General features: G+C 34.6%; 2 protein-coding genes across 4 annotated transcripts in view; one reads left to right on the top strand and one right to left on the bottom strand.

The window, feature by feature from the left end:
* LOC120628018 (protein madd-4) overlaps window positions 1-21646 on the top strand; it is a 292600-nt gene that overhangs the window by 252363 nt on the left and 18591 nt on the right. Inside the window, exons 12-21 of one of the 3 annotated variants that reach the window (XM_039896608.1) lie at window positions 1547-1699; window positions 2401-2525; window positions 4930-4971; window positions 6078-6320; window positions 9217-9340; window positions 9630-9751; window positions 13816-13897; window positions 16049-16216; window positions 16839-17021; window positions 17823-17975. In XM_039896608.1, the coding sequence (XP_039752542.1) occupies window positions 1547-1699; window positions 2401-2525; window positions 4930-4971; window positions 6078-6320; window positions 9217-9340; window positions 9630-9751; window positions 13816-13897; window positions 16049-16216; window positions 16839-17021; window positions 17823-17975 (1395 nt within the window). The remainder of the gene's footprint in view (window positions 1-1546; window positions 1700-2400; window positions 2526-4929; window positions 4972-6077; window positions 6321-9216; window positions 9341-9629; window positions 9752-13815; window positions 13898-16048; window positions 16217-16838; window positions 17022-17822; window positions 17976-21646) is intronic. The other 2 variants (XM_039898237.1, XM_039897428.1) reach the window with 2 other exon arrangements.
* Window positions 6667-8343, bottom strand: LOC120630802. Its single transcript, XM_039900495.1, has 2 exons — window positions 7533-8343; window positions 6667-7311 (listed from the first exon to the last, which is right to left on the bottom strand). Exons 1-2 carry the CDS (start codon window positions 8322-8324, stop codon window positions 6832-6834), a joined length of 1272 nt encoding a protein of 423 aa, XP_039756429.1. The 5' UTR covers window positions 8325-8343; the 3' UTR covers window positions 6667-6831.

Below are 21646 nucleotides of genomic sequence, written 5' to 3'. Positions count from 1 at the left end.
TTAGGCTTTTTGCTACGCACGGTTCGTGGTTTCACGAATATAAGTGCTGTAATCGCCTTGTATAATGCATAGGAGCCACCTAGAAGGTAACGCAGTCATTTGGGCTCCATATGAAGCTAAATATAGTCTCATGCTGGAGCGGGTCCAGAACAAATTTGTAAGGTACTTGTACATGAAGCTTTATGAAGTGTACCCCTACTACCCATTGATGTACCCAACATTATTTGTTCTGGGCATGGTAGGATACAACGAGCTTAGGGTAAGGAGAGAGCTTACACTCGTAACGCATGTTTTTAGAGTACTGAGGGGACAAATATGTAATGCTGATGTGTTACGCCTGGTAAGCCTGCGTGCACCGGATCGGTATGTTTGGCGGAGGCACCGGCCATCGCTGCTGGCGGTGCCGTACGGGTGCACCAAGCTACTGAAGAAGGCGCCACTGATGCGCGCACTCCGTACCCTCAATGTGATAGCCGAGAAGACGCATTTATTTTGTTGCACTCTGAGTGAACTCACAAATATAGCGATTTGGATTTTATCATATACACTATAGTTATATATATTATTAAAATTTACATAACATGCTGCATTGTCGTATTAGGATAACTTTTTCCTGTAATAACAAAAATGTAAGATGGGAATAAATAAATAAATAAATATACTGAGACCTCATCATTGCTTTCTATAAGGCATGATAGTCGTAAAGCCTGTGAAGTATACAAACTAAATTTTAAAAAATCCATTTTGGAAATCTAATAAAATCATTGCGATAAGAATGCCATACAGGTAGGTATGGGCTACAAACATTATCTTACTGAGCAAATCATAAATAAGCTAAGTGAACTTACGAACTGTTTATGTACTTATATTGAAAAAAAACCTAGGTATAAGGTTTTTTTTATTCCACTACAAGTTCAGTTAAGGTAAGTTATGATGCAGTCTAAGATGATAGCGGGCTAACCTGTTAGGGCATATTGTAGTCATACTCCAGGAACACTAAATCGCTTAGCGGCACGTCCTTTTCGTAGGCTGGTCACTAGCCACGGCAAAAGCCTCCCACCAGACCATACCAGAGAAAATTCAGAAATTATAAGACTAGAAACCTGATTTCCCAACGAAGAATAATGTTAAATAACGAGAAAACGTTATTAAAAATATGGCGATAAACATTTATAGCATTTTATAACTTTGTATCTTAAAAAGTGCTTCATACTCTACGTTCCTTTGGCTGGAGTTCTAAAATTGCAGTTACGTTACAATGTTATACGATTCCAAAGTATTACTACCGTGGAGAAAATACCAATTAGGTACACGAAAATAATAATTTTTGTTTTCTTAATTTTCACGCTGATTTGGTACACAGATATACCTATTATTGAAAGTAATTAGGAAATAGTTTAAATTATTTCAAACAAAATTATCGCGACTATGTTTCCGTATAACAAAAACCCTTAGTTCTTTTTGGAAATCGTTTTACAAGAGCGTGGCTTGTTGCGTATGTTTTATTGTCCTTGAATTAATCTTATCAATAATTTACGTTTCGCAGTGCTCTGTATCCTGCGGCGAAGGAGTCCAGGTACGGGGTGTGGAATGTACCCCCGCAGGTGGGGGGTGCGACCCTGCGTCGAGGCCCGAGATATCCAGACCTTGCTCTACTGGCATCAGCTGCCCCGTTTTTAGAGAAGCTGAAGAACCTGAGGTAGACATATTTTAACAACAGATTGGTTTCTATGATACCTGTATCACATTTGTACGCCAAACCAGCAATATTTTAAAGGCTACCTTTTATTTGGCAATATACCGTTAAATGGGCAAAACGAGGGTTAAAATACTGTACGAGGAACCTATGTTTTTTTAAAGTTAGGGGCATTTAAATCTGCATATAAATATTTTATAACAATAAAATATTTTTATAATATATATTTTTTATTATATTACTTTATAACGATAAAATATTTATTGATCAAGGAGTAAATTACCGTTTATGAACTACTTTTAAAAAGGTTACAAGGTGAGGGGTAAAATATCAAGCCAAATGGAGTGCTTCCAATGGATCGAAATATTTTAGACTATCTTAATTGTTTAAAACTAATAACACATGGTGTGTTCGTGTGTGCGAGTGTGCGGTGTGTGGTGTGTGGTATGTTTGCGTGCGTGTATGGTGTTGTGTGTTTAAATATTTCTATGAGTGAACTATTAATGCGTGCGTACATTGATTGTAATGATTTTTTTAATAACTTCTAAAGGCGTTTTTTTAACAATCTTCAAGGGTTTAGAATAGGGACTAGAAGTTTGTATGTAATCTTTTGAGTACAATATAAAAGAGAAGACGTTACACCTGCTAGTTTCATTAGACATTACTGTTAGTACATATGTTACAAAAAACCTGATGTATCCTAGGATGACATCGAAGAACTGCTCCCAGGAGTTGTCTACCACACTCAGCCTCTAATACAGCCTTATCCGCCGCCTCAAGCTAAAGCAGAGCAGCTAATTGGCGACCCAGACGTTCCTGTTGAAGCCACGTAAGTGTTGACAAGAGTTAATATCATTAACAACTATTCTGGCTGGAAAAATACAAATACAAATCTCATCAAAAAAGTAAAAAAAGATTCTAACGTAGCTTGGTAGAAACCGTTTTGTAGCGATTTCTTGAGTCGGTTCCCTATTTATTTTCTATCGTGCAGAGTTCTCTGGCGCAGTGAACGTTATCAATATAAAATAAATAAATATAAACAGAGCCTGTATAATTCTGGTCTACAGGTGATATTGCATTTCAGGGGAACTCTACTCATAATTTCTATAGTAGGGAATATTCTGATCGTACTACTTTGTGTCTCGGAAACAAATTTTATCGGTACCACCTGAATTTCCGGTACACTAGATATGTTCTAATATGGTGGAACTAGCTTGCTTGTGCGGTTAAAGGGTGGGTAAATATATCTCTCAAAATTGTCTCTCACAAGATAGAAAAATAAATGATAACATGTAAAATTTGAATTGTTAATGTTGGAAAAGAGCCTCTTGCCTTCTTCTTCTCAGTAGAATCTTCTGGTTGTAGAGTCACTACAAATAGACAAACTTTGACGTTTCAAAAGTGCTTATACTAGGCCTACATGAAATAAATGAGCTATGAATTTTTGAATGACCCAAAAATACATTCCCAACACACGCAGTCATTCTACGCTTAATGGGTGGCGGGTAACAACTTAAAATCAAAGGACCGCCCGCTCACTTGCACGCTATAAATTTGTATAAAAAAGACGATTTTATCTCCTGATGAACAATAAAGCAAGCAAACTTGACAGGTCTTTCAAAATCTTCAAGACGGCATCGAACCAGAATAATACATAGCTCTGAGCAAATTAAGAAATCATAAATTCCCTAATTGTTCCAATCCAATTGTTCCAGAGTCGATAACACACATAACGCCAATGTAATAACCTTAATATTCTTACCGTAAACCAAGTCATTGCGTTATTTGTCAGAACAGATTAGAGTGCTGTACTGTAATTTTGAATTTTTGCTTTAACGGTAAAGGAAAACAACGTAAGGTAAATTTTTTACCTGCGAATTCTAAAATATGAGAAGTCCACCAATCCGCACTTGGCTAGCGTGGTGGACTACGGCTTAAACTCTTCTCATTCTGAGAGGAGACCCGTGCCCTGTAGTGGGCCGGTGATGAGTTGATGATGATTAATCTTGTACAGACAAACGCCAACTTTAGTCATTTTTTCAAAAATAAATTAAAAACAAGTAGTTTTTTTACACTACGACAGTACACACATCGCCATCTAGCCCCAAAGTAAGCGTAGCTTGTGTTATGGGTACTAAGATGACTGATGATTATTTGTATAAATACTTATACTGTACACATAGACACTGAAAAACTTTCACGTTCATCACACAAACATTTTCCAGTAGTGAGAATCGAACTTGCCTTGGACTCCGAAAGCAGTGCCCACTGCGCCAATCAGCTGTCATTATTAATTTCTCAACTCAGAATGATTCCGTGACACAGTCTCAACTAGTTTGGAAAACAGAAATACTTTTTATCTGTGCAAAATACATCAAAATTTGTATAAATTTATGTCTTATGTTTAAGCACTTTTGATTTCATTTTAGATTTTTTTCAATAGATAAAACTGGTGACTCTATTGAATTTTATTTTTATTTTATTTTATTTATTAAGGCCCAAACAGTATACTTAATACTTAAAATTAGTACAAAGAAAATAACACATACACCAATTAAGTAGCCGCTAATAAATCTAACGAATACATTAAAATTGACAGCAAACTTATAACTTAATTATGAAACTTTAATATATGAATTTTATGAATGTCTCCAGCCAGAATTGTTTATACGTATAATTTTCAAAATGTTTCTTTCTACCATTATTTGCATGGATTCAGTTTATTTTACATGATGAGGTTGGCGAATAAAATCTCAGCATTCTTAATAACAGAGTTGCATCTGCCGATTGAATACTAATAATATTTGCCAAGGCCTTTATTTGAATTTCAGACTATTAGATATGGCTCAAATAAATTAAACTTCGAAAAAGTTTTCTATTAACATTTTATTTGATGCTAACGATATTTAAGACGAATAATTTTTCGAATAAGTTTCGAAAAATTCGAAAAAGTAGTCTACAATTAAGTTAGTTTACAAGTAATTCAAAGTTAAAATTAAATTTGTAGAAGATTCTTTACTAAATATTATAATAACTGTTATAAACAGATTCTACTAGAAGTTATGAGGTCGACTTATTATTGGAATAAAAGTTAAATAATAAAATGAAATATTCATTTAATTTTAGATTTGTTTTAGGAGTTCCTTTTTTAGTAATTTCTTAAGGATTATTTATAATATTTCCACTTTCTTGTGTCTTTCAATCAGCTCAGAGTATTTTGTTGTTGTTTTCAGCAATTACAAAATATTCTTTGCGTGTGGCTGGTTGTATGTAAGGTATTGTACCTTAACCAGTATTAATTAAAGGTTTCACTTTTGAATTCAAAACAACATCACATTTTTTACAGTTAATTACATTACGCCCCCCACCTGTACACACATCCAGTGGCTGTTATTCCCATTTGTTCCTAGCTTATGTGTTTATTGATTTAAAGTGATCGTCTTCTAACCATTTAATAATTCAATGGATTAAGGACGATATGAGAATGATTATTGTCACCGCCCCTTCATTTAGACTGCAGAACTGTATAACATTTCGTGTTTCAAGATAACCTAGAAGATAGACATCACTGTAAAACATATGTAAAGGAAAATCGACCTTAACCCACTTAATTTTTCTGCTTCAATACTGGTCAATTTCGTATGCACTCTCTTCGATTATTCCACAAGAACCCTTCAGTTCATTACCTGTCACGGACCATTGCTTTCTCTACGTTCAACCTTTATTCAACTTTATGCACTGCACAGTAAAGTTTGTATTTCCTTGCACATATTACACTATCTAAACTTTGTCTACTTTTTGTTTCGCTTCGAAACACTTTTCCGATACTCTAAGATACTATACATCTCTGCACTGACACCGACAAAGCTATTTTTTCTTCGATAACTTTCATTCACCGAGTGTTTTGATAATAGTATAGATCTTATTTGCTTAACGCTAAAGAGTACGTTTTTAAATCAAGTTTGCAGGTATAATTGGTGAATACAGACAAACACTGGTGCACATACTTCTACATATACCAGCCAGAACTGAATCTTTTAGGACGGTAGTTTTCAGTGTATTTTCTGAACCCTAAGCACCCAGCATGTATTATGGACTGTGTGTGAACAATCCTTTACTAGACCTATGAGTATAATGTTTTAGAATTGAATGTATCATCACCATGTTTTAAGGCACAGAAATATAGAATTAGGTTTTCAATACTCATTTTGAATGGAACATAACTCCAGTGTGAGCTACAAAATGTAATAGATGAAAAACAATTTATCATGAATTTTATGCATTCAGCAATCATTTTGCACGTGGACTGTCTTCTAAATTAGTTAATTTTTAATAGCATTATATGAAAACTCCACAGACTAAAAATTTTTTTATCGAATAGCTACATCAAAGACGACGAGTGGGGCCCATGCAGTGTCACATGTGGAGAAGGGTGGAGGAAGAAAGAAGTTAATTGCAAGATATTTCTAGAATTCAGCCGTACCATTGCAAAACTACCGGATAGCAAATGTATGGGACCCAAGCCTACCGAAGAAACTGAACGATGTGTTATGGAACCATGTTCTATGGCTTATGGTACTTCTTTTGGAGATTCTAGTGCACCGGCTTATAATGGTGGCGATAGGTAAATACACTCTTATTTATATCCTCCTTATACCTATTAATGGCCCACTGCCTTCTCATGGATATGGTACTTAACTCTACCATGCTACTACAAAGCGAGTTTGCGGGTTTTTACAATTAATATCACATGTTAGTGGTGATGCTGCCGGAAACAAGGGTACAAAGGGTGGAAACATGTTAATATTTACTTCAGGCTCGTACTGAGAGTTAATTGACTGATAATTAAATACCTAAAAAATTTAGAACTGACCTAAAATTCCATCCTAGGGCCTTGTGAGCCGCAGTTAAATATCCAATGACGATATCAATCGTGCAGTTATTTTATATGCGTAAAATAAACAATCAAACAAATAAACATGGTTTTGTATTATAACAAGCAACTTCCCTATTGTTAAAATTGAAAATTGCACAATATATTTTCAAAACATCACGCTGCACCGTCAAATAAGATACCTATCAAGGCTCAGATTACTGCATCTCAGTGATTCATTGATTGTAATGATTATATAATATTATGAGGTAATACTGAGTTGGGGTTTTTTGACATTAAGATCATTTAATAATTGATTTAAAACTCCATTAGCATCTGATTCATCAATGACGTCATTCACACGTAGTTTATATAACTCTTCTCCCCCTGGCATATAAATAATATCTCCTAGTCCCGGTGTATCCATATTTTCTGTTATTTCGACGTCATCGGGTGTTGTGGTCACTAATTTTAATTCTATCAAAGCTACAAGAAGACCAAACGGAAGCATTTCTTCCAGATCATTTTCAAATTCATTTTTTGGAAAAACTTCATCGGCGTCTATTTGGAAAAGGTCCAAAAATGATTTCAAACTGTCATGATAATCATTTATGAGGTCTGTGAAATAATTAGCTCTGAATTTGGAATCCGTACAAATGTATAGAAAATAGAGTATATCCGTTACTGGACTGGCAAACCGCATTGCTTGAAAATCCAAAAAACAAATTTTTTGTTCTTCACCCTGTAGACAAAACGAAATTTTTATTATTATTGATTATTTTATGTTTTCGCACGTTCATATTTTTATGCAAAGTTAGAGCACATCAATCACCCTTTAAACTGGCTTTGATGATATCTAAAGTAAACAAGTTGAATCTGCAGCATTCCACATACGTCAAAATTTACATTACGTACTTAACTGGATTATATAATCGCTATAAAAGAAAACATCGAAATACATACTTCTTTAAAAAGAATGTTGTTAATCCAGTAATCTCCATGACAAAAAACGTTATATTTTCTTGGCTTAGTGTATCTTCTCAATAAGTCTAAAATATTATCTTTGTTTTGCTCTAAATTTTCCTTAATGTTAGTTTTATCTATGAGATTCAATGATGTTTGAAATGACTCTACAAAATAATTTCTTAATTTTGAGTTATCAAGAAATTGTTCATTGAAAATAATATCTTCAAAATCACTTTGTATACTTTTAAAATTTTGTCTTTTGTATTCAAACACAAAAGATAAACCATGAAATTTGGCTAGCTCTGTTAAAATTAGGCGAACTTGTGGATAATCTAGTTTTTCAAACTGGGCTACTTTGCTGTCAGCTATAAAACCACTTAACAACATATCTTCTAATACGATCACTTCATTGTTCATCTCTACGCTTGAAAATATAAATTTAGGTAAAATAATTCTTTTATCGATTGAAATCACAGTCTGTAAATCAACAAACTTGTCTATAACTTCCATGTAAGCAAGCACTTCTCTCTTATGTAACTCTCTGAATACGTCTTGTCTTAAGGTATTAACTAAGGTTTTCACTATAACACTAAGTTTTTTATCAGTCCCTGACTCTACGATAGATATTCTAAAGACATTTGCAACATAGTTGGCACCTTTACCCGAAACTATGTCGACATGGTAAGTATAATCTCTTATTTCTTTAATAGCAGCGACACTTTGTATACAATTATGTAATTCGACGCAATTAAATTCATCCGGTTCGCTTATATTAACGTCTAACGACATTTTTATCACACCTCACTCACGCGATTACAGTGACTGAAGTGAATATCTTAAACTAAAATGTAATGATAGAGACTTTGATAAATTAGATAATCTTATCAATGTATTCTAGGTTGAGGTGTACAATAATATTATTTACAATGATTATCCATAGCATATCCAAGTACGTTTTATCAAACAACATAAATAATATTTAATTAAGGTGGCTTTTTAATAAATCATTGTAAAAGAAAAAATTTAGCCCATATATTTCTACTCCAAGCTTTTGCAGCAGTAGTAGAAACTTACGTATTTTCGTTACATTGAATTATCATCATCGTCATCTTCTTCGTCATCATCATTAAAATAAATATACATTCTTCATCATCATAGGAATATAGGATGTTGACGTAGGATTTCACCAGTTCAGATATTCGTCATCGGTGTTAGTGCACCGACGTCCATCGGTTTTTGGAGCCATGTGCGTGAGTAGCACTGGGCATCCGCCATTTTAGCTTTTTGGTTCGTTGAGCTATGTATTGTAGCTCTGGTTCTTCCACGAATCTCCTCATATCTAATTTGATAACGTATAGACACTACAAGCTCTCTCCATTGCTATGGAAATTTTACTTCATTACAATGTGTGCATGTTAATTATGTTTCTAGTACGAAGAAATGGAGTAATAATGACTTAACAATTATTCATTGTAAAGTTTACATCTCCTGAGGATGCTCCGGTTTTGGAGCGAAACGTGCGTAGAGGGTACATTGCCGAAGATCTGTTTGATGTGGAGTATAAGGATTGAAGAAGTTATAAATTACACCATATAGATTCTCCTGCTTTTTGCGAAGTATAGCAAATTAAGTTTAATTTTCATAATACTAGATGATGCTAAAATTGAAATTGATTTTCCAGCAGATCTCTGATCTTCGGCACGTCCAGTAACATCAGGGTAGCACCTGGATCACCCGGCAAGTCATATTCTTGGAAGGAAAAGGGTTATACCAGCTGTAGCGCTTCCTGCTTGAGTGGAGTTCAGGTGATTTTTTTAAAGGAATTCCACTCATTAGCGCTTGAAATTTAAACGTTGTGTTATGGTAATATAAAAACCAAATTTAACGAATCATTTTCAAATCCCTGGTTTGCTATTATGGCAACCTCTCTAGCAGTCCAGTTTAATGTATGAAGGGTTCTTTCCTGGCTAAAATTCATTTTGGAATTTGCTGTTTAAAAAGTTTACTCAGTTATAAAACAAAACCAAACCGCAGTCAAGGTGGTGGTGGGTGCGTGCGATGAATACAGAATGTAACAATTATTTTTGTTTTTAGGAACTAATTATACAATGTGTAAGAGATGAAGATGGCAAAAACGCGTCACCATACATGTGCGATCCCCTGACTAAGCCGGAGAACCGAGTGAGAACTTGCAATGATCACCCTTGTCCGCCACGGTGAGTGTTCACATTTTACATCATAATCAGAATATCAAAAATTGGGGGTCAAGTTCTAAGCACTCAAGTAAAGACGGATCCGAGTACGGATTTAAAAAAATATATTTAAAAAAATAATATTACTTAATAAGTATGAATTTAAATTAATAACACATTAATTATAAAATTTGTTTTAAATACAGGGTTCTAACTAACGAATGGATAAAGGAAAAAATGGCCAAAATTAGTCAGGCAACTTCACTCGCTGGGTCAAATTCAAAAGAAGAATGCTCATTACAAACACAAAAGAGACCTATCTCATTTTATTTGCCATATTAAATTTGCTATAAGTGGAACAATATTCTCCTCTTCTTTTTTTTCCTAATTCAAAGGTTGCCTGGCAGAGATCGCTATTAAGCGATAAGGCCGACTTTTGTATTACTACTTCTTTCGCTGTTTCTGTTTTTGTTATATTTTAAATGTTGTGGTATACCAATAAAGAGTTTAATAATAATAATAACAATTTTTTTTATAATTAATCAGTGCCTAAATTTTTCGTATAAATAAATTGCCTTATGTATTTCTTCAGGCGAAGTATTTAAAAGCTAATAGAGGCTTGACAGCTATACTAGTCAGCTAAAAGATGCTGCTATACGCCTTCAGTAAATTAAAGCCTGGTTTTTTTAGTTATCTCTAACTGCCAGCATTAGGAGTTATATTTATCATGACGATTTTAATAAGCCATATTTTTGCTTTGTATACCTACTAGTGAAAGTGGATGATAAATATCTATTACCATTTTACCTGAAGGAAGAAAAACAATTAATCGTTAGCTGCTGCTGCTGCTAAAAGTTAGATATTTTTGTTACAGTTTTTAAAGCAAGAAAACTGAGATAAACATCTTTTCTTTTCCATAGGGTCTGGGTACTCTTCTATATAGGGGCTGTGAGCATTCTCCATTACATTTTCAATTATTACAATATGATTTTCACACCTGAAACCTAACCTAGATAAAATAACAAGGTGCAAGTAAATATACAATGCAATAATAAATATTCAGCCACACTATATCATGTCAAATATGTTGTTTTATTTTTGCACATTACGGTACGGTAGAGCTGAAACTAGCTCAATTTATATTTTAACACGTTTTCACTGCATTATGTTATCATAGGGCTGCCACATCCAAGTTATTTTTAACGACTACTTTTATTATGATATATAAAAACTCGGGAAATCGTATCGCGCAATCCCACAGACTCACAGCTGTTAAGCGCTAATACAGAAAGAAAGAAAGAAAGAAAAAAAAAATATTTTTTACATTACAATATTCACAACACCACATATGTTATGTGTGGCACAACCTAGAAAAAATTTAAATGCTTAGTTTAACAAAAAATAATCGAAAAAAAATACAACCATAAAACGAATACTACTAAACTAACTTAATAAATCAGATACAGTCATACAGCAAAACATATTATTAAAAATAAGCTAATGCCTTATTCTCTCTAGCTTTTTATCTGTAGAATCTGCACTTTAAATAAGTGTTGTATTCAATACAAGCAGACACTAATCCAACCTAACAATTACAAGTGTTTACAGACATTTTTACACGATATTGATAAATTTATTTCATCTAATATATTAAAAGTTTTTAGTCTCTTTTGACTATTACACTGTAAGCTCACATGGCCCCAAACAATTTAAATAAGATATTATTGTTGTACAGTTCCTTAGCTTAATCCTGCAGCTTCTGGGAGATCAAGGTTACACGTCACTCTGTCGACAAATCCATACCGCAGAGATGGGATTATTGTGTCATAAAGGTTGAGTTGATCTACCTAAACATTAAGTTTGAATAAATCTGTTATATAAAAAGACGGTTTGACGTCGAGATTTGACGACTGTAAACTAATTTAAACTCAGGTTTCTTTTTTAATTGATAATTTGAAATTTTTAACAGAGGACTTTGAGTTTCAAGTGATCAACCATACCACCATCTGTTTGGTATCTTATTATAATGATATTAAAGAGATGGACTTGGTGCTTTCAGCCAGTTGATAAAAAAACGCAAATTTAAGTAGTCCGATAACACTTGGTTTGTGGTTGAAAATTTACACTCAAAGTTTTATGATTAAATAAATAAATTCACACACCAAATCTCTGGTGAGAATGTCTTATTTTAGCTCGAGGCTGTGCTGTGTGCATTGGTTCAATAAATTCATTGCTGACAACCCTATGTTCTCGCTAACCGCAATAGTTGCAATTTAGACTGTATAACTATAATAATAAAGACCAATTATGTGTGTTTCACTCCACGCGTGAGTATAACAGTAAATTACGTATAAAGCTCTCTAGAATACGGTTTAAACATTGCATTGCGTTAAAACTACTGGTATGGCTTAATATTGTTTGCTTAGTTTATGATGTTATGATAGCTATATTTTGCATTAGCTTAGTTCTATTATACGTCTGTTTCATTCTAGGAATATGAAGACTAGCTTATTATTTTATCTTTAACTAGCTGTTTGATTTTGTTTTTTGATGTGGCGTTCAATTTAGTTCTGGTTCTAAAAAAAATAAAAGTATTCAGTATCGCTAAGCCTTAAATAAGGGGTTTGCTGCTGTCCGCTGAGGAGTTCTGTCCTCTATTTCCAACCACATTCAGATCTACACAAATTTTGGGCAAACACATATTATAACCTCTATAGTACAAAAATAATTATTTAAATCGGTTATAATTTGTCTGAGTTATGGTGTAAAATCGTCAAACACTTTCATTCCTTCTCAAAAAAAAGTATTCTATATTACTTCTAATACTTCCAAGAATATGTTTACAAAGTTTCATGAGGATCGCTTAAGTGGTTTTTGCGTGAAAGCGTAACAAACAAACTTACATTGACTTTTATAATATTAGTAGGGATAACAATTTTTATATTGTAAAACAAACATGAAGCAATACGATAAGTTAGAAAACCTCCTTTCATCGCTTTAGTACATTGTATAGACCAAGCCACGCTACAGACGGAGCGCATCGGCGCACATTTTCTTAAATTTCCCAATCACTAGCCTATCACAGTCCACTGCTGGACTAAAGGCCTCTTTTGCCTATAATCACCACGCTGGGCAGACGGTTTGGTGATTGCAGTCGAGGTTTATTGTAGCGCAGAGCACGCTGCTACCAGTTCTACCTACATTTATTCCCTGATTGTATTCAAAATAACTCATGATGTGAGTTTAACTTTATTTTATCGCCAAAAAAAAATCTTGAAAACAAACTTAAAGAATCTTATAAAGTCGACGTCTCAGGTCGTCCATGACTTAGATATTCCTACGTGTCACCATGTAAGACCAGGTTTCCAATGGGTAGCTGCGCGATCCGAAGATCCCGCGCTATTTAACTGTGTCACGTTTTCGACCGCTGTGATCTAATGGAGCTTATAAGATCAGTAAACCAGCATTGAAATTGTTTATACAGTATACATAAGTATCACCACCTAAAGTAAACATACTAACATACTAAGATACTATTATTAACTTACTGAATCACTGTCAATTAATATGCCACTAGAATTGCTGCACCTATACAAATGACAGCATCATTTTTGTCCCAATGTGATGACCGGCATGTGACATACTAGTGTATCTGGAACTAAAAGTTTACCTAATTCAGTTCAGTTCAGTTTAGTCATTCAAATTATAATTCCTTGGTCTCTCGTATAAAAGTTTCCATTCATCATACACAGCCTGTTAACGTCCAATTGCTGGGCTAACGCCTCCTCTCTCATAGGAGACACGGTTTTAGAGCATAGACCCACCACGCTGCTCTAATGCGGGTTGGTGGGTTTTAACTATTGTCACAACTTAGTGATAATAACCACAATTCCATAAAAATTGTACAAATGGCGCCAATCAATTGATAACAGAGGTCATTGATAAGCATGGTGAAAAAGGTGTTCCTTTTGGCCAAAACACATCCTTATCGAATCAGCGTCGCAAGATCTGGAGAAACGCCTTAACACCTAAGTATGTAAGTACGTGCTGAAGTTGGAAAGTTGCATACACAAATTCCTTTGTTGCAGCTGGAACCACACGGAGTTTTCCCAGTGCACCAAGTCGTGTGGAATCGGCATACAGACGAGGGAGGTCACGTGTATACATGAGGTAATTTATGAATTAATCTTTTTTCGAAATGATAATAAAGGGCTTTCTAAAGCGGAATTGACTTCCGGATTATATTTATACTATTATAAATGAATGAAAATATAAATGAAGAAAATCTGCAGTACGAGTTATAAAAAACTTAATGATAGGCATTTCAAGAGTTATAAAAAGTCTACCCTTAAGTATTCATTCATATAAAAAAAGTATTGATTTAGCATATTATACGAAAACGCGCGACTGTATTGATTAAGCATCGCTGCTTATGTACAACCGTTATGGGTGACATATATTTGGGTGCACGTTTAAGAACCCGCAACCACGAAAAGTGGAAGAAAACTCTTCAACCAGATATTATCACACAATCTTTTAGAAGCATGTGTTAAAATGAAAGTCAATAACAACATTATTTAACACTTATCTGCATTAAGAGTACTCCGCTATCGGCAATCCACAATAAAATATAATTTTTTTTCATCATATTCACTTTCATGAACAGGGATTTATTAATCTGAATCCAATAAAGCGAAGATATACATTTTATACTCAAAGAGCTGGCGATCAATTAATTTCAATTTTAAAACAATTTTAGAATGGAATAGAATAGAATATGTTTATTTACCAGAAGAACACAAACGGACTAACGAAGGAGCTTATAATTTCACAAAATAAATAATAGCTTTATACCACGATATGATGCATTAAGTTATACACTCTTAACTTGTGAATTGAAAAGATCTAATATTTGAATGAAAAAGCTTAAAAATTTGCGTCACAAAATATTGTAAATAAGTAAAAGTTATTATTCGGCAAAAATACGGCTGTACATTGGCGCATCCATGCCCGAGACTTGAGCTTCTTTGGAAACCCCGAACCACATAATAACATTTTAATAAATGAATGAACGAACGTTATTTATAAAATGAATAAACATCTAAACTTTAACTTTAAATTGTCTTATGAAATTGACAGTACAAACTCTTATGACAAATCGTCGGTTAGTTCTCGGCCTATTATAGACATTGGGAAATAAAACGCGAATATAATTGGATTCAGCATCGGGAGCGCTCACTGCGGAAACAAAAGAATAACTTTTATTGTTCAATTTTTTATACACTTGAGCGTAAAATTCATGTTTCACGCACTAGTTGATATTAAAGTTACTGTTAAGAAACAAAAGAACAAAGCTCAGTTCGCAATTAATCTTTGAAATTATTAGTTAAAGTTTTTATTATTACAAACTGTATCCAATATTGTATTAATGCTTTGATCTTGCTCTTTTCAGAGCGCTACTTTTTTTATGTTACCAAAGAAGTTTTTCAATTTATTTGCAATTATATATGAATAGTACATACGAGTACATCGGATCCTAACAAAATCTAATATTTTTTAACATCATAATTTGTTAAAGTTATTAATTCGCTGAAAATAAATTTTTTGGTGATTGCAAATCAAAATACCACCGTTAAACATGAATTGATAACATCGGTTTTGATAAATATTTGAAGTGGTTGGCCATTAAGTTTTTCATTGGTAATTTATTATTTAAATTTTTGTGGTAAAGATCTACTGAAACTCAAAATATAAACTGTTGACGAGTTCTGCCTTAAACAGCATATAACTCGTTAACCAAACTTTTACTTTATAGTTTAGCTTCTAGAACATCGGGAGGCCGCACTGTGCAGCACTGTGCAAGACGTGACCCTTTCCTACCTTGCGAAGTGTTGTTCTATTTATCGTTTCCGCTTAACCTGCACTGAAAATAAACCATCGTGTCTTTACTTAAGTTTAGTTTGAACTTCTCAATAGACTGCTCATTATAGAAGCTGCGCTTGCGCATGATTGCGTAGAAGTCACACGAGCATCCGCAAACATTGCTAACTGCTCTGTCGTGGCCTCCTTAACTTCGCCCTCAGCATATTATTGTATTGAACACGCAAAACACTATAGGTCCGCTACGTATAGAGAGTCCACAGATTGCACGTGTCAGAAATTTGGCAGTATGCCCTAAACAAAGTTAGTTTTACTCGTGCAAATCTTGGAACCAACATATTGCCCCGGACCGACAGTGCTCTGCGTTCTCAATTAAAACATATTATTAGATTAAGGGATTAAAACGTTTATCCTTTGTTCATATGTTTAATATATCACCAGGTGACACGTGGAGGAACCAACACTGTGGTCGTACCAAACAGTATGTGCCCCCAACCACCGCCGCCAGATAGACAGTACTGCAACGTACTGGACTGTCCAGTGAGGTGGCATGCAGGAGAATGGTCAAAGTGCTCTAAGACATGCGGAGGGGGGATGAAACAGCGCGACGTAAATATATATTTGTTTTTTTAAGCATTATTTTTATCTTAATGGTGTTTTCGACCGTGACTTGTTACCACTGATAATGACGTGCCATACCGTGGCGTACGATTCAATATTCCGGTACGATGATCAGAATTAACAAAATACAAAAACCATATACACGACTAGTTTTGAAGCATCGAAAACCGCTCCGTTATAGTAATATTTCTCAAAATGATGGCTAGTTACTTCATTCCATTTTTGTCTGGTGGGAGGCTTTAGCCGTGGCTAGTTACGACCCTACCGATAAAGACGTACCGCTAGTGTTCCGGTGCGATGTTGCAAAACAGATTAGCTGTATGACTACCATACTCACTAGCAGGCTATCCAACTACCATCTTAGCATCATCATTTACCACCAGGTGAAATGGTAGTCAAGAGTTAACTTGTAGTGGAATTTAAAAAAAGCAGTTTACAATCATTATTTTACCTCTAATGTTCTACACGTTTACGATGAAATGGGAACAGTTTGTTAGCTAGATATAGCACTTTTTGCATTCCTATGTGACGACGGACTCCTGCTTCGCAACTACCTTGGTTGCTGATGTTGAAGCCCAGAGCTTATAAATAAATAATACAAACTTGGCAGGTGGTGTGCAAGCAAATAATGGCGCAGTCGCACGTGGTGGAGCGACCGCCCTCACAGTGCAACTCCCCGCGACCGACGAACACCAAGTCCTGCAACAGTCGCCCGTGCTTGCTGGACACGTCCGCGCCGGAGATCTCACTGGCCAACTCTTCGTACATACAGCACGACCCCAAGAAGAAAAAGGTTCATTCAACTCACTAGCTCAAGTATTATAAGTAGGACGGAGGACGCTGCTGATCATTCTCCATTATATTCTCTTAGTCGCCTCGTACAACACCCGCGGTAAGAAGAGAGATGAAGACAACTGTATCCTTATCTGCCGTCACCACACTGCGAACTTACTAGCTTGCAAAGGCCTTTTGGAGTCTTCTGTGCTAGCGTAGAAACGTTGTTCACATAACCGACGAAATAGCGAATCTACGAAATTGTCAAACAGTGTTGAACCTTATTACGTGGTTAAATAAGGTTCAAGTTTAAAAATAGCATTAGTTAATTGTTATTTAAAAAAATTGATCCATCTTTAGGAGTCTGCTAGATGGTTTTAGGAAACCATTAGCAAATACGAAAACCAGAATTTTTGCATTTCATATTATAAGATCAAGTCCCTTAGCTCTATGCACATATAGCTAAGGGACAAACAAAGGTCTTCTCCAGTTCTTGCCAGTGCTTACGATCCTGTACCGCCCTTCTTCATAGTGGACCAGCTGTAAGTTTCAGCTCGTCTTCCCAGCGTCTACGCTACCGACCATTTTTTTCTTTGCCCGTCTCGAATGAGTTATTAGACTTCATTTTTACATTTGCCTTGGGTTCTCGGAGCATGTGACCCGTCCATCTCCACTTTAACTGATCCATTCTGGTTAAAATGTCTGTTACCCCGGTTTTGTCTCCTCTCATTACACCCACCATACTACGTTCCATTGCATCTCTCAAAATTTTCTATGTGGGATTTGTTAAGCGAAACTTATAAACCTATGTATAAAACAGGTAACAGTAAAGGTGGGAGGTTCGGCCACGATATTCTACGGAACACAAGTGAAGATCAAATGTCCCGTAAAGGGATACAACAGGACGAAGATCCAGTGGGCGAAGGATCACCAGATAATCAGCAAGTCAAAGAAATACAAGATCTCCAAAAAGGTACTTTGTTTTTAGTTCTCTTTATTAGAATCGTTTCTTTGATTCACATTAGAGAAATCGAAAGATATTTTATATTTCTCGAAACATTTCCCAGTATTTCTAGGAACTTAAAGTATTGTTATTTTAATTATTAGTTATGTACTTCCTTTAATAAATAATCATCATCATCATCATCATCATATCAGCTTATTAGCATTGTAGTAACCGATAGACATACATTCAATCAATCAATCAAAAATACTTTATTGTACACAAAAAAAAAAAAGAGACAAAAACAACAAAGGTACAGTTAAATTTGTGTAACAAAGGCGGCCTTATCACTTATAGTGATTTCTTCCAGGCAACCATTATGAGGAATTGGCTCACATATGAAACCTTATAGCGGTGCGCAAAACTCTAAGAATATACATACACATTGCTGGACATGAGTATTTTGTTAGGATTTCCAAATTCCATGGCACTTGCAAGCAGCGAATCTCTGCAACTTTTTGCGACCTATGTCCACCTAGTAGAGTGTCTAGGAACACAGATGTCTGTATGATGTCTGATGTTTTCATACACGTGTAAAGAACTCTTTTCTCGAGTTCATATATCGAAGACGAATACATTGAATGAGTAGATAATAGTAAAATTGAATTTAGTTTAGTCTAATGGCGAAGTGTATTAATTTATTATAGTAAACTAAGTTTCCTATGTAAGTGACTTAGGTCTTTTTATGGGAATAAATGTCTTTAAACCTAACCTTTTTTAAATGTCACTTTAAAAAACATTGGTGACTTTCAGAAAAGGTTGGGACATAAGAAACCATGGAGTAAAAGATCGAATGAATTCACAATATGTAATTATTAATCAAATCTAGTCGACCAACTGGACCAGACTACGGTCTTGACCCCTTCTCATTGTGGGAGGAGACCCGTGCCCTGTAGTGGACTGGTAATGGGTTGATATGATGATGATTAGGCAAATCTATTTGACACAACACTTTCACTAATTTCACGCTAGACACTTGTCTCTTATTATCAGTCAGCACCAGCCTAAAGTTCTTCGGTCTATCAATTGTATTGTTAATATTTTGGGACAGTTTAATTGTTTCTATTCCGAATGAGAAATTGGGCGCAGTTGCCTCGGACGTCCCATAAATAACATTAGCAAAAACGTTCGGTACACTCGCACTCTGCAAACAGATACAAATTTTATTCAACTTTGGCTATAACTTCTACTGTAGCTTTCAAAAATTAAGGCTATTTTCGATAACAATTCATTTGGATATATTTTTATGACTGCTCGAACTTTACGTACCAATTAGTGTATAACTTTATCGGTTTTTCGCGTTCTGTTCACTCCTATACTTTTTTTGTGCTTATATAATATATCGTCTGCACGTTACCGTTTGTGACCTTGACTACGTGGAATTTGATGTTTTCTATAGAACTAAAGTAAATAGGAATGTATGTTAAATGGGACCAATTATTTTAATATACTATATAAAAAATCATTGACTGTAATATAATATTAAGAAGACTACCGATCACCACTGTGTTACTTCCAGATAGTATTTAGTAGCTCTTGAAAGCGAGAACACTATGCGATTGTTTAACATTAAATGCCATTGCCATCTAGCCCTAAAGTAAGCGTGGCTTGTGTTATGGGTACTAAGATAACTGATGAATATTTTTAAATAAATGAATATACTTTTCTTGCACACAACAAAAAGTACATAAAAACTAATATTTTTATGAATACACGTAACCACCAAGACACTAAAAACATTCATGTTCATCACACAAGCGTTTTCCAGTTGTGGGAATCGAACTCACGGCCTTGGCTCAGAAAGCACGGTCGCTGCTCACTGCGCTAGTCGGCCATCTATAAAATAAACAAAACATTATATTTATTGATAATGCCGTGGTTTGTGTTAGGATATTAGCTTATCGTCCTTTTTTATTTGGTATAACTCTTATATAATATATATAGTTTTATTTCATTACAAAATACTTCTTTTTGAGCGTCATATTTTCCAGTTATATCTTGAAAACGGAAATAGAGGTTTCCGGTTGGTTGCATTGTTCAGTGCCCACTTTATTTATTGATTTATTGATACACTTTATTTTTAGAACACAAAAAGAAAAAAAATGGACAAAACAAGAGGAAAATTAAAGAGTAGGATACAAAAGGCGGCCTTAACGCTTGGCAGTGATTGGCCACCTTAGGATTAGGAAAACCGAGAGAAACCGGTCGGTGGGGTGCATTATTATTACATACATACTTAATTATAATGACACATAAAATAATAATAATAAATAATAATAATAATAATCAATAAAAATAATAACTATATTTATTATACATTCTTAAATATGAGTAAGAATAAATCACCGAATGTCGTAATTTTACTTCATAGTAAAACAAAAATTGCTAGCTATCAAGGGAAGCCGAATTTTTAGTCGAGCGTTTTAAGACATTCTGGTCGATTTATGTTATTGTGCATATGGTTTAAGATCTTTATTTCTCAAAAGAATTGCAAAAGTTCGCTTGGTAAAGAAAACATTAAACTTAAAACTATAACATGTTGTGAGCGTACACTATAGAAGGTACATACAAATCTATAAACTATAGTATTTATTACTAAATGCAGCTAAAAAGAAAATGTTCGAATAAGCGGGTAGTTACACAAATAATACTGAGCTAAAACATAAGATCAAAACAAAGATCCATCCATTCCATCGTTTACTGGAAACGACTTATAGTCAAGTAGAAATTTAATTTTTTCTTGAAAATACCATCTACCATCTTATATAAAATGGCATCTTTTATATAAGATGGTAGTTTACTATAAATCGGGGCTCCTTCAAATAAAATATTTTCGTTGTAAGTTAAGGCTTACGATGCAATAAGAGGTGATTTTTTCTAAACGTTATTTTGCATGCATATGTTATTTAGTAGATAAACATATTTTAGGTGGTAGTATAGCCCTTTGTGCGCGAGCCCAACTCGCATTGGCCAATTATTCCCGTAAATTAATACACAACAGCGCTTTTGCTAACTATAACGGTTCACAAAACCTAACGCTTTGTTTGAGCGGTTAATTAGAATGCAGTATCGTAAATTTAGATAAAGGAATGCAAACAATTAGTGCATGTTCTGAAAAGCACTGGGAAGTTTCAATATTACAAACTAATATTACACTGTGACTAAATTTTTGTTCTCATAGAAGTCATAGCGTGGAATGGTGCCAAAAATTCTAGTTGCATTTCCGCGTTGAACGAAACTAGGTTTATGCTTTGCACAAGAAATAGGCCGCCTCTTCTGTCAACAGATGAGGCGTAAACATTAAAATTTCTTAAGACCTAATAATGGTTATCAAGAAGTATATTCTTTATAACTAATGAGGTTAGGCATTCAATACAATCAGACTTTCGACGACTACCCTGAGTGCATAATACGCTCTACAAATGGTTTAATAAATACAAATAGCGGAACAAAAAAACAAATACAAATAAAATTTTAGATCTTCTTTGTAGCACATTCTTTTAGAGAAATGAAGAAAATGAGAAGAAAGAACATATCTGTATTAGTTAGTCATTTAATTGGTCCACCAATCTTCAATGGGTCAGAGTGGTGGACGGCCTATCTTCTCATTGTGGAAGGAGACCCGTGCCCTGTAGTAGGCC

Source organism: Pararge aegeria, chromosome 1 (genome assembly GCF_905163445.1).
Source record: "Pararge aegeria chromosome 1, ilParAegt1.1, whole genome shotgun sequence".
NCBI lineage: Eukaryota > Metazoa > Arthropoda > Insecta > Lepidoptera > Nymphalidae > Pararge > Pararge aegeria.
Note: the sequence above shows the minus strand (reverse complement) of the source record. Positions and strands in the feature narration are given on the sequence as shown.